Below are 15,447 nucleotides of genomic sequence, written 5' to 3' on the forward strand. Positions count from 1 at the left end.
ACTGCAACATTTCACTGGTCTTCTTCAGTTGATCTCGCCTTGTTTCAACATCTTATATTTCATCGCTAACAACTTTCCTTGCCAATCAACTTGCTTTTTTTTTATTAGTGTCTGTTATTGAGGTAGCTTCTATATTTTTCATGGGATGATTTTACATTGATTATCATTTTGTTTGTAATTTCAATATTATGTGGCTGAAGATTATTTGATAGTATATGATCTTTAACTAAACGTCTTGCAGTTATTGATTTTTCATTCAAATTTTGTTCTTTATGAAAGTCAACTTCTGGTATAGACCAATTATCAATAACTTCATGTTTCACAAACAAGCTCAGTATGGTCTGCAACAGTCTTTCTAAGTCACTATACAGGAATGAAGTCATTGGCTTGTCAGTTTGGTATGCCAATAAATATGGCTCTAATATGCTGGCAACAAAACTTCAAACTTTAAAAGCGTAAATTTGTCTTTAACAGCTTTTTTGACAATTAAAAAGCTTTTCGATTTGGGTTGCTTTGAAGATGGTAACTTTTCCCAAAACTCAATTAACTTGCATATATTAGGCCAGATTTCAATGCCACAATCTGCAACAGATTTGCTTTCAACCCACCTTGTTGCACAAAAGAAAAGAGGGTATTTTTTTGCATTCGTGACTGTTTCATAATCTTGACGCCTAGCCGGGCTATCATGAAGAATATGCCAACACCCTTTCAGAGTTTCTTTAATATTCCATGTGGTTGATTCAACAGCTGCTTTAAAGGCACCATGAATTACATGCAAGGAGCAACTTCCAATATTTATAAGCTGTGGCATCTCATTCTTTCTGTGTTTATTTAGATCATCTAGAAATTTCCAATTTGTAGAGGGTCCTTGAAAACTTGATGGAAACTTGAAACATTTTACTTAATTCAAATCTTGATAAATTTTCGTTGAAATGAGTAATTTTAGACGTCCTCTAATTGTGCCTCCAAACGGACTGTTGTGTTGACGAAAGTTGTTGCATTTGGTACATCCAATGGATGCCCGAACAGACCACTTTGGACATGCTATAGATGTCCGTGTGCCCATTGGGAAAGTTAGTGAATTGAAAAATTAAATTTTTTTATGCTATGAACTTTGAATTGTCAATGATAAAAACTACTTATAATGAAATTTATAGTACATAGCATGCAAGCTATCAATTGTGGAATATTAACTGTTAAATTGTCTATTGAAATATTTAGCTTTTGTTGATGAGAGAGATAATCCTTTTAAAGAATAAGGTTCAAAACCATTGCTAGATTTTTCTAGAACAGCTAAAGAACATGAGGGAAGAGCTAGAATAAACTTGATATATTCAAAAGGTTCTCAAAACATAAACTAGATAAAAATAATAGAATAAAATTTTCAGAATGAATCAAAATGTTTCAGTTATTAATACGATTTTAAACAGTAAATAACTACATTCTTTTTAGTCTGAATTAATACATTTTTAAAACCATTGCTAGATTATTCTAGAACAGCTAAAGTACATGAGGGGACACCTAGAATAAACTTGATATATTCAAAAGGTTCTCAAAACATAAACTATATAAAAAGAAAATAAGAAAATTTTCGGAATGAATCAAAATGCTTCAGTTATTAAAACGATTTTAAACAGTAAATAGTTACATTCTTTTTAGCCTAAATCAATATATTTTACAAACATTGTGATGGCTAGATTTTGTCAAAATATCTTAATAGATTGATTCATAACAGAAAAAGGGAATTTTGAACATTATTGTCTCATTAATAAATATCTATATATAAATATATAAAAATATTATTATTTCAGTAATAATTGCATCTTTCACTAAGCAAATCATTATACTGAATTAAGTAGTTGTGAGGGCTTCAATTTATACATCGACTGACTATCAAGGTAGAACATGCAAAGGAGTGTCGCTACATCAATTAAGGGCTTGGTTTGGGGCAGTAAAGTTTTTTTCATTATTCTTCGATTTTTTCTTTTTTTTATCAAAAAACTGTATGAGTTAGATATATTTGATTACTTTTTTTGCTAAGTAAGCAAAAAGGTTATCAAATGTATATTTAATATATGCTATAGTAAATAGGGATAATAAGGAATAAAACGTTAGTAAAACTAAACCAGGGCTCAAATTAAGTGTATCATAATTGCTTTTAACAGTCACGATTAGTTTATGCTTAAAAAAAATATTTTTGAGATTTGTTTGTTTTTCTGTTGTTTTTTTTCTTTTCTTTTCTAATTTAAATTACTTTAAATCAATTTTAAGTCAATTTAATTTTAAATTTATATTTAGTTTGATTTACTGAATAGATATAGTACATCACAGTTGATTTACTTTAAACTAAATCAAAACAACCAGTTAAGTTAATACAGTAACTTACAGTTACTCAGCTATTAAATTTATTAAATTTACTAAATAAATATAAATTTAATTCTGTGGTGTCCTTAATACCCAGTCCTTAATACCCAGCATAACTAAAACGTATATCAAAATCTGATAGTTGCTACAGCAACTATCGGATTTTTACAAAGTGTAAGCGAGGAAAAAAGTTTTATTTAAATCATAAATGTTTTGAATAGTTAATAGTTGAAGATAGTTTTAAAAGTAGAAACATACCCTTGCAAAAATTACACCAGTTAAAAGCAATGATATACAATCACATAGATGTCAACTCCGTAAAATACAATTAGGAAAAAAGAGTCTATTTTTTTTGACAGAAGCTATATTGAATACTGGCAAAGCATCGTAAATTAGCGATGAAGCTCTACATTAGTTTTACAAGAAATTATAAACATTAAATAATAGGTCTGACCTGTTGAGATTTGTTGATTAAAAATGGCACAATATATTCTTGTTAGTATAGTTAATGTTGTGCTTTTGTAGAAGAAGTCGATTATAATTACTTAATCTGTTTTTATAAAGTTGATGTTACTTCAAAGTTATAAAAATAAGTTAATTACCTTGTAAAGAAGCTATTATTTATGATATGCTTTAAAAAAACTGGACATAGTTTGGATTAAGAAAATATTTAGTAAATACTCTATTACCATTATACAATAAATTAACAATTAATAATAGAATTCCCGTACTATTATATATATTATATCATATATAAAATCAATATACATATACATATATATATATATACATATATATATATATATATATATATATATATATATATATATATATATATATATATATATATATATATATAATATATAAGAAAATATTTAGTAAATACTCTATTACCATTATACAATAAATTAACAATTAATAATAGAATTCCCATACTATTATATATATTATATCATATATAAAATCAATATACATATACATATATATATATATATATATATATATATATATATATATATATATATATATATATATATATATATATATATGCACACAAAACCTGGTTTAGGAGATAATGCAAATTGTGTTTTTCTAATATAATTGATATTAAAAAAAAAAAAAAATATTATAAGTAAACATTATATATATATATATATATATATATATATATATATATAGTTCTATAGTTTGTTGCATTTGGGAGTACGGAAGGAAAAAAATGATTCTTTTGCGAACAAATACGCCACTTTTAATTACTTTTGACTTTGGTCCAACATTTGCAAATTAATCATTTTTTTAAAAAACCGAAAAAACGGAAATTTAATTGACCAGAATATTTTTAACAATATAAACAATGTTTTTATTTTTATGTTTTTTAATAAAATGTTTTTATTTTTATTTTTTTTACTGTAAATCATGCTACATCGACGTGTTGCTACATCGACTATCTTATAGCCTGACTCGCAACAAAGTGCTGCTACATTGACTGACAAATAACCTGAGTCGCAGCAGAATGCTGCTATATCGACTGACAAATAGCCTGATTCGTAACGGAGAGCTGCTACATCTACTATCTTTTAGCCTGACTCGCAAGGGACTGCTGCTACATTGACTGAGGGTTTGGTTGGGGCAGGCAGTCTATCAATTAATAAATAAATAATTAATAAATGCATTATAATTTTTACTTTTTGTCAAAAAAATACGGAAAAAACTTTCTGACAACATATAAGAGTTCTATATATATATACATTGAGCACTCTATTTGTAGAACACACTGACATAATTTATATATATATATATATATATATATATATATATATATATATATATATATATATATATATATATATACACACACAAAACCTCGTTTTGGAGATACTTAAAAAAAAAAAATTATATGCTAAAATGTATAATTTTAACATAACAAATTTTTTTTTATAAAAATAGTACATATTAGAAAAAGACTATTTGCATTATCTCCAAAACAGTTTTACTTTATTTTTAAATTTAACAAATATATATATGCCTTTAAATAAAATTATTTTATTAAAATGGCTATTTAAAATAATATAACTATTGCCTAACTTATTGGCAAACTTTTATCCAATGTCCTCTTGCAAATTTTGCAGAACTGTGATGTGCTCCTACTTTTCAAATCTTTTTTGACTATCAATAAATAAACCAAGATCAAACAATACATTTTTAGCATATGGCAAGAATCAGGAATAAAAGAAATAACTTTATCATAAGATTCAATATTGAAATGATTTTCATATTTTCAACTTTATCAAACAAACAACCAAGACTTTTCATTGCTCTAAAATTAGAAAAAACACAATCACAAGTTAAGCTGTGAACATCTATACTACGTTGAATACACAAATCAATTGCTTTTGTTAGAAGACAAACCAAACTTGTTGTTGAAATCTTTCCACATAGAACATAATCGATAGGACATTTCCAATGACCTCGAAGTCCAACAAGCATAAAGACAAGAGCCTCAGTAGCTATACAATTTGATCAAAAGCAGATATATTGTTTCCATGTTCTGAAAAGCTTTCATAGTTACCATTACTTGGATTATAAAGAAGACCTGATTTAATATGCATAGAATCAAAGATTAATGCACAATCTTTATATGTATTGTTTTCTAATCCCTTTTGTTGTATTAAAGAAAAAACATTTAAAAAAACCCAGGTGATAGATGAAGACCAATTTGATAAAGAACTTATACAAGGCAATGCAAACAATAATCTGACTAAAGTATAGGCACGAGGTGAATAAAAATGAAGTGTCAATGCAAATTTCTTTACTTCTGAATATCTGTGACCTCTAGGATCTTTGCATTTATTCACTAGTTCAGATTTAAATATATCACAAACAAGACCAGAAAAACTATTATCAAGAAATTGAGCTGTATCAGCAGATATAAGCTTATCATTCTCAGGTTTTTTAACAACTTAATAATTTAAAAATAATTTAATAATTTAAAATAGATATCTACCTCGAGCCGCAGTTGGCTCGACTTAGATAGCTATTTAATGTATATCATTGGGAAAAAGCTGTAAAAGTTAAAATGAAAATAAATTATAAAAAATTAAAATTAATAAATTATTTTACTTCAGTTCAAAGAAATTTTAAAAAAAAAAAGTTTAAGCATATTCTTAAATTAAAGGTAAAATAATTTGATTTATTAAGTCAAAATTTTTATTTACATTTATTTTAATTTTTATATTTTTTTAAATAAATTAAAAAATTTTTTTTATAATTTCTGTTTAGGTGCCCCAAGAAGATCTTACGGTCTTGTCAAAGAGCACAGTTGAAGTGCATTTTAATTAAAAGTTTATGTCTCTTTCCTTACAGATAATACAAAAAATATTTTTTAATATGGTTTTAGTTTTTAGTTTTATTGTACATTTATTATATATTTTTTATAAGATTTTTTGCCTTAATTCTTAAATTGTGTTTTAAGTTAACACTTTTCGTGTTTACAAAAGTTGTATAATTTTCTTTTAAAGCCAGTGTTTACACAAGTTGTATAATTTTTATAAAGGTATATATATATAAGTTTATTAGAGAGTTGAAAATTTGCTACATAAAATAACTTTAAAAAAAGAGATAAAAATTTACTTACTACAATAAGATCCAGTTCCAGAAGGACAACAAAAATAGTTTTCATTATTATAATGAAAGTCTAAACAGAAAAAACAAAATTTTTAAAGCAACAATTTTTAAAGGTTCAGAAATTTAATAAAAAACAAGCAAACAAAAAATCATATTTATATCAAACAAAAATTTTTTTCTAATATCAAAACTATAACTAAATTCTATAAAAATATCACAAGACTGATTACTTATTTATGACTTCACTTATTTAATGATTCAGTTTTTATCATTTTTTTGGAAAGTGGAAAATTGAAGGTTTAATTGTCAGAAGAAAAGTTTTCTTGAACTTTTAATTCACTACGATAGTTATGAGTTAACCCCAGGAATACATCCAGAGAACTTAATTTGAACTGCATCAACTCTTTGAGATTTTTTTTTACCAATAACATTTGTAATTACATAGTTGAGCTTATATGCCTTGCAAACTTTGAAAAAAAAAAGTTGGAGCCAAGTTCTAGGTTTAATATGTAGACTAATATGAGATGAAATACATATATACATATATATGTATATGATGTGGTAGTGGTGTAGTGGTAGAGCACTCACTTCATAAACGAGAGGTTCTGAGTTCAATCCCCAACACATCCCTGGTAGTACCGCGCTAAACTTATTTTTCTGCGCAGCGACCTTTGTCAAGGTTCGTGTTTCGGAGTTACAGAGTTGAGAGAGGGTTATAAACACAATTAAGTGGAAAAAGATTTATAGTACAACTATAAATGTGTGATTAAATAACATGCCTAATGTCTCACTGAAATAGCCTGCTGCCACAAAAGAGGGCCACTACATTGATTAAAAGTTCAAGATGGAGCAGCAATCTTTTCTTTTTTTATCTCTTTCTTCTTTTTTCTGAAAAGATATATGCTATAAAGATAAGCTAAACTAGTAGACAATTCTGTTGATGTATATATGCTATAGTAGATATATTAATGAGGCTTCAGGATGGAGTAGCAATCTTTCGTTCTTCTTATAGCAAATATAGATCTTTGCGGCAGCAGGCAATTTCAGTGTGATGTCAGACACATTATAATATTCTTTTGCAGAATCTAAAACAGGATATATTTAAAATGGTTAACTGTAAACAGAAAAGATTGAAAAGTTAAACAATAATAATAAATAGCCACATGTATTGTAATGGCACTTATAAGTAATATTTGAAACAAAGGTTGTTGTGTATTTATTGATAATTGTTACACTTCTGTTGAAGTTTGTTATAATCTTCAAGTAAATAAAACTGACTGTGTTGATACAGTAAGAAAAAATTAGAAAGGTTTTCGAACTAAATTAATTACCTAAAAATTACAACAAGATAAGAGGTTTGTTAGAAAGAATTTCAAAGAACGCACAGTAACTATGAGTACTAAATAAAGAGATAAAATGAACATTTATTCATTAAGTAAATGCATTAAAAATTACAGAAGTAACTAGACATGGTAAAGCAAAGATAACAAATGCTGTTGTTAACCTATATAAAAAACATGGATGATGTTGATCAAGGTGATCAAATATTACTAATATCACTAGGCTGAGAAACGAATTGAGCACAATTCTACCAGAAATGTGGTGGAAATCAAACTAGGATTGTCTTGCTTATGAACAGCACTCTTCCACTATTTCATGTTAACACAACCACATATTAAGGGGTTAATAAAATATATAGATACTTAATCAACTTTCTCTTTGTCACTTTAAATTTTTAAATTATACTTCCAATATATTTGGAAATATAATTTTTAAACAGAATTGGCCTGCTCTCTATATCCATAATCAAGCTTGTTGTCAGTTTATACCACGGCTATCTTAAACACAGGCCTATTAATCGTGCAAACCGTAAAAATAACTGGAGGCCGATTAACTCACAAATATTTGCCGAAGGTTAAATATAGTTGCTTAAAACTGGAAGAAGAAAAAATATTTATTGAGACTTATTATGCCTTTAAAGTGTTGTGTTGCGAATTGCTCTACTAATTATTTAACAGATAAAAAAAAGTGTGCTGTTTACAGATTACCAAAAGATCCAGAAGATCGTAGAAAGTGGCTATCTACTATTCCAAGAAGCAACATTCCTGATAGCAAAGACACTGTTGTATGTTCTGAACATTGGCCTATAAATTTCAAAAAAATAAATGTTTATGGTAAGAAAAGACCCTCTTCTCCACCTTCTTTTTTTAATAGTGTTAAGTCCAGCCTTGTACCAACTGCACCTCCAAAGTCAAGAATTACAACTTCATCAACTTCTGGTGCAAGAAGTGTACAAGCTGATCAACTTGAAACTTTTAAAGCGATGGACTCTTTGAATTTCAATGATGCGATTATTCATTACCAAAAAAAAATCCCAAAATATTTATTAAAGTGTATAGTTGTCTACAAATGTGATGAAAAAATTTGTTTTCAATCAACTGAATTTTACTGTGGTTTACCAAAGTAAGATAAGCTTTCTTTAAATTATTATAAATTTATAAAAAAAATTTAATTAATTGTTACTGATTTTCTTATTTGATTTTTTATAGGTTCATACTAAATCTTTCTTCTAAATTAAAATATGAGACGTATCATTGTGGATGCTTATGCTATGTAACAAGTTTGTCAAAAAATCATGTAACTATTTTAGACAAATTGTCGAATTTGGCTGAAGCTATAAGATATTTGACTAATATTGAGTTATCGATAAAAAAACAAATTATTGTAGAAAGTTTATCTTCTATGAAAGTCTTAAGTATTAGAGATACACTGTATTCTTCAAACACTATTGTTCGAACTTTTGAATATTTTTCTATTTCAAGAGCACTTTTATAAGCGAATTTGAAATGATTATCAGCTTCCCAGTGTTTCTACTCTACAAAAATTGACATCAAAAGCTTCAAAATTAAACAATGATGAATTTATTTTGCATTTTAAGTGTTCAGTGCATTTTAATAGTTGATGAAGTATATGTTAAAGCTTCATTAACTTATCACGGTGGAGAACTTTTTGGGAAATTTGTTAATCAACCAGACAAATTAGCTAAAACAATATTAGCTGTTATGATTAAATGTCTTTTTGGTGGACCCACTTTTATAGTATGCATGATTCCAGTATGTTGTCTTGATTCAGATTTTCAGTATGAAGTAGTTGATTCTATACTTGGATCAATTTCAAATGCAAATGGAAGTTGTGTTGCGATTATATGTGACAATAATAAAGTCAATGTAAAGTTTTTCTCTCTCTTTAAAACTTTAGAAGAGAAACCATGGCTGACTAAAAATAACATTTTTTTACTTTACGATTATGTTCATATATGGAAAAACATAAGAAATAATTGGATTACTGAAAAAACACAAGAAATTCAATTTAAGGATGATGATGATAATTTAATTGCAAGGTGGAGTGATCTTAAGAACCTTTACAACTTAGAAAGTAAGACACTTGTGACTCTTTCACGTTTAAATACAGCTTCTATCTTTCCAAAACCTGTTGAGGGACAAAATGTTTCTTTGCGTTTGAGAGTTTTTTGTGATGAAACTCTTTCTGCCTTATCAACACATCCTAAAATAGACCAAACCAATGTTAAAGGAACTGTTGTATTTCTAAAAATGTTTATAGACGCATGGAAAATTATTAATGTTCACAAACTGGGTGATGATAAAAGGTTAAGAGACCCATTGCGCTCTGTCATAAATTCGACTGATGATCTTTGTCTGCAACAGATACTTTCATTATCACAAATCTGTGAAGATATAGATTGCCATAATGGAAAAAATAGAATTAAAACATTGACTGTTGAAACATCTAAAGCGATAGTCCAAACCTTAAAAGGACTAGTTGAGTTAGCAAAATATTTGTTAAGTACATCACACGAATTTGTAAAACTTGGTGACTTTACATCTGACCCTATTGAAAAGGCATTTAGTAAGTTACTTCAAGGTGCTAGTGGTGCTTATTTTATTTTGGTTCAACAAGTTTTAGAAAAAACTAAAATTGAGCACTCAAAACTACTTTTACAATATGATTCAAACTTTCGTGAGCTTCATGTTGGTCATACTTGCATGAACTGTCAGAGGCAACTAACACAAAAGGAAAGTGAAATATTTGATTCTTTGAAAATATTAGAGTCTAGTTTAACTGACTCTGTTAAAATGGCTTTAGTATACATTGCTGGTTACCTTCAATTTAAGATTGGTTATGAAGATCTTGACACTGATACATATTCATATTGTAATGAGTATGGTGCTTATCTCTTAGACTTAGATAGAGGTGGTTTAACAAAGCCAACTGACATTTACTTTTTTTTAATTTTATTTAAGTCAATTTACTTTCTTTTGTTATATACTTTTTATTGCACTGGATATGACTTTGCCAGTTTGTTTGCATTTCTTATCATACTACTTTCAATCAATCAACAATTTTTTTTTCGTTTATTTTAAAAATAATAAGTGTATGAAAAGTTGTAAAATTTTGTCAAATATTTTTTTAAATAATTATTAAAAGCTAAACACTCCACGCTCTTACAAGGAGCCATCTCAAAAAATTTTAAAACTGAATGATTAAATTAAAACTTGTGTTGTTTTTGTTGTTTGACTTATATAAAACTCTTTTGAATAAATTATGTTTCATTGAAATTTGATAATATTTTTTCTTCAATAAATATAAAATAAGTATGCCTTTAGTTGACAAATTAGATAACAATTGTAATTTGTTAAAATAATTTTATAAATCAAAATAAAGCCTAAATTAAATTTTTACTAATCGGCCTCCAGTTATTTTTACGGTTTGCACGATTAATAGGCCTGTATTTTAGATAGCCGTGGTTTATACTCATTCATTTTTAAACATTCCATGATCTCACTAATATTTTTAAGACATTCTACTTCTACATCATTTTTTTTTACGTCATATTATTTTCCCAAGGTTTTTAAAGTTTAAATAATAAATAATTTTAACTTATGTTGAAACTAAAAGAAACTTTTAATGAAATTTTCAAAGAGTTAAATAAAACCAAAAGCCAAAGCAATTTTAAATTAAAAGCTAAAAATGTTATATGTTAAATTATTTTACCTGGATAATCTTTGGGGCAACAAGTAAAGGCTACAAAGTTAGTCCCTGTTGGTTGTTGGTCAGAAAAGTCTCTTCGTCCTACTAAAATAGTTCCACTCGGACACTAAACAAAACAAAAAAAAAGAATAAATCTGGTTGAGAATAACAAAAAATTAGAGTAAGTTGCTTAAGCAATAAAAATTTAACTTTTTAAAATTTTTTTTTTTAGAAATAACAATTATAATAAGAGTACTTGTACTTTAACTAATGTAATTTAATTAGTGTCATAACAATAATATTGTAATTTTAGTAATCAGAAGTTATCAAGAGAAGGGCAAATCTAAAATCGAATTTTCAAATTTTCAACTTGGATAAGACAATATGTTTCGTATTTTTTCAATCTTGTCAATTTTTTTAAATACAGTAACATAAAAATAAAAGTTCAAAACAAAACAGCTTGAGCAAAAGAGACTTGTAATAGATTAGCTTTTAAAAGAGACTATAAATAGACTAGCTTTATTTCGAATTAGAATAGTTGAAATATCCTCTATTTTAAAAAAAATGCAGTTAATTTTTACTATATTTTGAGATACCAAAAAATGATTTTAAAACTGCCCTTTCAACGGCGTCTATGTTTCGAAGGAAACTGAAATCAAAGTTGCATAGTTCAAGGCCATATAAAAGCTTTAGCATGGCTAAAGTGTTGTATAAATGAACTATTGTTGGCGGCTGGCAATAACGAATTCCACTGTCAATTAGAGCTATTGCAACCAATTGAAACTGAGTTATACGTTCATTTAGATTTGTTTTTTGAAGTGTTGCAATTTTCTTGTTGTTTTTATCATTATCCCATTGGAACCCAGATGTTTTAATTTATTTTGGAAACATATATAGCTTCCGTTAATTTGAACAACGTTGTTCAGAATCGAACTTTTACCAGAAATCAGAAATTCTGTTTTTTCAGTGTTTAGCTTAATAAAGTTTGATATTCCATATGTTTGAAACCTGTCAATCAGTTCTTGCAGACCAGAGATTGTTGGACTTAGCAAAATTACATCATCTGCGTATGCAATGACACCAGTATAGATACCATTAATTGTTGAACCTACTTTACATTCTGAGACACTTTCATTTAAGATACATTTAGTATAAATGCTATATAAATGTGGCGATAGAATAGACCCTTGACGCACCCCTTGAGACAGACTAAATTGATTTGAGGTAATTCCCTGATAGGATACATTAGGATACGTTAGCAATACAAGAGAGATATAGCGATGAGATTGTGTGTACTACAGATAAAGGTAACTTTTTTTTACAGTAGAGCTTCTCAAATAGCGAATCCCAGTTGCAAGTATCAAACGCTTTATTTGCATCTAAACTGCACATATATAGTGGTGTGCTATTGTTACTATAGTGCTTAATGGTTTCGCTCAATAAAAATTCTACGTGGAGCGTAGAACTGTTTTTTTAAAACAAAACTGATGGGAGTGGCTATCTATTATATTAGGACATAAATGCAAGATTAGATATTCTAGAAGTTTGGTAAAGATAGGTAAAATGCTAGTTACACGGTAATTATCCGGATTATTAAGAGATTTTTTTATATGACTTAACAAGTGGAATAATTATTGAAGTTGATTAATATTTTGGAACCTTTCCATACGTTAGAATGCTATTATAAAAATTAGCGAGCCACAAAAAAAGATTCTTATTATGAGAATGTTTAAGGTGTTCAGTACTTACCCCACAGCTATCTGGGGACTTATTACTATTTAGTTGTGATATGCAGTTTATAATATCAATTGCTGTAATAACTAGTGAATTAGGCTCGTTACTTAAAGGTGGAATTTGATAAGGAATATGGTCATTTTTGTAATAAGCGGCGTATTAAGTATAGATTGAAAAGGTTTTCTAAACTCTTTAACGATATCTTTTATGTTTTGCGATTTATTAATTGTAAATAAACGAAATGTTGCTTTAGTTTTAATTTTACGAATGTTGTCCCAGAACTTCTGAGGACTTGTAGTTTGTAGGTTTTCAATATTTATCGTTTTTTCATGGATCTTTTTGTTATGGGCTTGTAGTTTGTAGGTTTTTAATATTTATCGTTTTTTCATGGATCTTTTTGTTATGGGCTGCTTTAACCGCTTTTCGAAAGTTTTTACGTGCAAGGATGTATCTTTTGCATGCAATGCATTCGGGTGACTTATTATAAAAAGAATTTTTGCCAGTGTTTAAAGTTAAATAAAAGATTTTCTTTGCATTTTTTAAGTTCTGTTGTCCGCCACAGTTTTGAATACTTACCGGACTCGCGGTTTTTAAAGCACTGCTTAACTGCTAATAAAGCAGCATTTTTGATCTTTTTGCATGTTTCTATTAACTCTAGTTCAATTCTTTCCTCGTTGAAGGTGTAGTTATTGAAAGCTATAGAGAGATTATGGTTATATATTTCGATGAAGTTTTGTTATTCCATGCATAATTTAGAATATGAATATATTTTTGTATTATGCTATTTATTACGGTTGACAGATTAGTATGTGCAACGACGATACTTGAAGCGAATGGTAAGTCATTGCTAAAATTAAAAGGCGAAGGAGGAATAAATTTAGTATTTATAAAAGATAAGGATGACTCTTTTAGAGCAGCAACGTGATCGATATACGATGAGTTAAGGAGAGTTTTATGCTGATAGATGTATGTTGAACCAGCGACACTGGTGATATCGATAAATGAGAGCTTATTTGATTTAATAAAATTAGTTAGATGATTAGAGAATTTGTTTCGTGTTTTATTATTACGATTCTCAGAATCGTAAACTGTCTCGGAATATGACTTAAAATCTCCAGCAATAATAACTTCACTTACATTTTCGCAGTTTTTTATGGCTGACGTAATAAGGTTTAATTGTTGTGTGTACTTTGAGAGAGATTCCTCGTTATTTCGACACGAGGTAAGATCATAGGCGTAGAGTATGGGGTGCAACGGGGGCAGGCTGCCCCCCTTGAGTCAACTTTGCCCCCCTTGAAATTTCGTTTGCCCCCCTTGAAATTTTATCCATTCTTAAAATAAATATTATTTCAATTTATTATTTTTAAACAGAGAAAGAAATCAAGTTTTTTCCGAAATAAGCGAAGAAATTAACAATCCATTGCTATAAACGTACCCCCTTTTTTTAAATAAAAACTTGGAAAACTTATTGATCGAGGAAATCTTTTTTTTCAGCTAAAAAATGCGTTTTTTCGATAAACTTCAAATGGTCTTTTGATCTTAAATTAAAATTTTTTCGCAGGTATACATGCTTTAAACACGCTCCACCTAGTGTATTAAAGTAATTTTTGTAACGACGTTTTTGTTTTTAAATGGATTTTATATAAGTTAAAAAGAAAGTACAAATTAAAAAATCTTTAAAGAAAGCCAGTCAGACAAGGTACCTTGGTGAACTTGACTTAACGGTAATGAAGCTTATTTTATGCAAATTTCAAAGTACCAGTGAATTCGCTTGACAATAACTTAAAGAAGTTATAAAGACTTCAAACACTTCCGTCACTGAAGTTTCGAATTTTAGTCTTTCTTATTTAAATTTTAAAAGAAAATTTAAATCGAATTTTTACTAAGTTAACATTTTCATACAAAGTATTATAAAAAAACTTTAAGAATAGCGGACAACAGCTGTTAAAAAAGTAACTTTTACTTTAAATAAAATTTTAATTAACAGTTCTTTACTTTTACTTGTGTAAATATTATGTGTGATTTTACAAATACAGCACTTTTTACATGAGTACAATTATTGCTATTGTTTTTTGCTTTCGCAATTCAATTATTGCTATAATTTTTTATTTACATTATTATTTATGTCAATTACAAATTATTGTAGATTACTTATAAAAAATGATTAATTATTTCCATTAATTAAGAAATAATTAATTAAAGTTAAAAAACTAGAAATCTTTTGTGTGTGAAGAACTTACAGCATGGATAAGTTTATCATTCGAACTAAGAAGAATGATTCTAATAATGCCAATGTGCCTATTTCATCTGCCTTACAAGTATCATCGTTTTCCGACAATAAGTTGAAGTTACAAGCAAACAGTTCAGATTTTGTTGGTGATAATAGTGAGGACCAACAAAAAAGGTACCAGCCAACCTCCTTAATAACTTATAATAGATTTTAAATAACAACTTAAAATAAGAGATTTTTTCTTTACAGAATTCCCTACTCCTCTTTATCCAAATCAAATTCAACACAAGGTGCAAACGGAAAAAGGTTGGAAAAAAATATTCGTCGATATCTTTTTAGCTGGGAAGACGAATTCAAGTGGATTAACTATGACGCTGTTAAAGAAAAAGCCTTTTGTTCCTCGTGTGTCAAAGCTACTAATATGAAGCTTCCGCTGCCTACTGAAT

General features: G+C 27.9%; 1 protein-coding gene across 1 annotated transcript in view; it reads right to left on the bottom strand.

Annotated features, from left to right (window-relative positions):
• LOC136080867 (uncharacterized) overlaps positions 1 to 15,447 on the bottom strand; it is a 39,160-nt gene that overhangs the window by 11,669 nt on the left and 12,044 nt on the right. Inside the window, exons 2-3 of the mRNA XM_065798206.1 lie at positions 11,062 to 11,164; positions 5,999 to 6,058 (exon numbers count right to left, since the gene is read on the bottom strand). Of these exons, the coding sequence (XP_065654278.1) occupies positions 5,999 to 6,058; positions 11,062 to 11,164 (163 nt within the window). The remainder of the gene's footprint in view (positions 1 to 5,998; positions 6,059 to 11,061; positions 11,165 to 15,447) is intronic.

The sequence above is a fragment of the Hydra vulgaris genome, chromosome 05, assembly GCF_038396675.1.
Source record: "Hydra vulgaris chromosome 05, alternate assembly HydraT2T_AEP".
NCBI lineage: Eukaryota > Metazoa > Cnidaria > Hydrozoa > Anthoathecata > Hydridae > Hydra > Hydra vulgaris.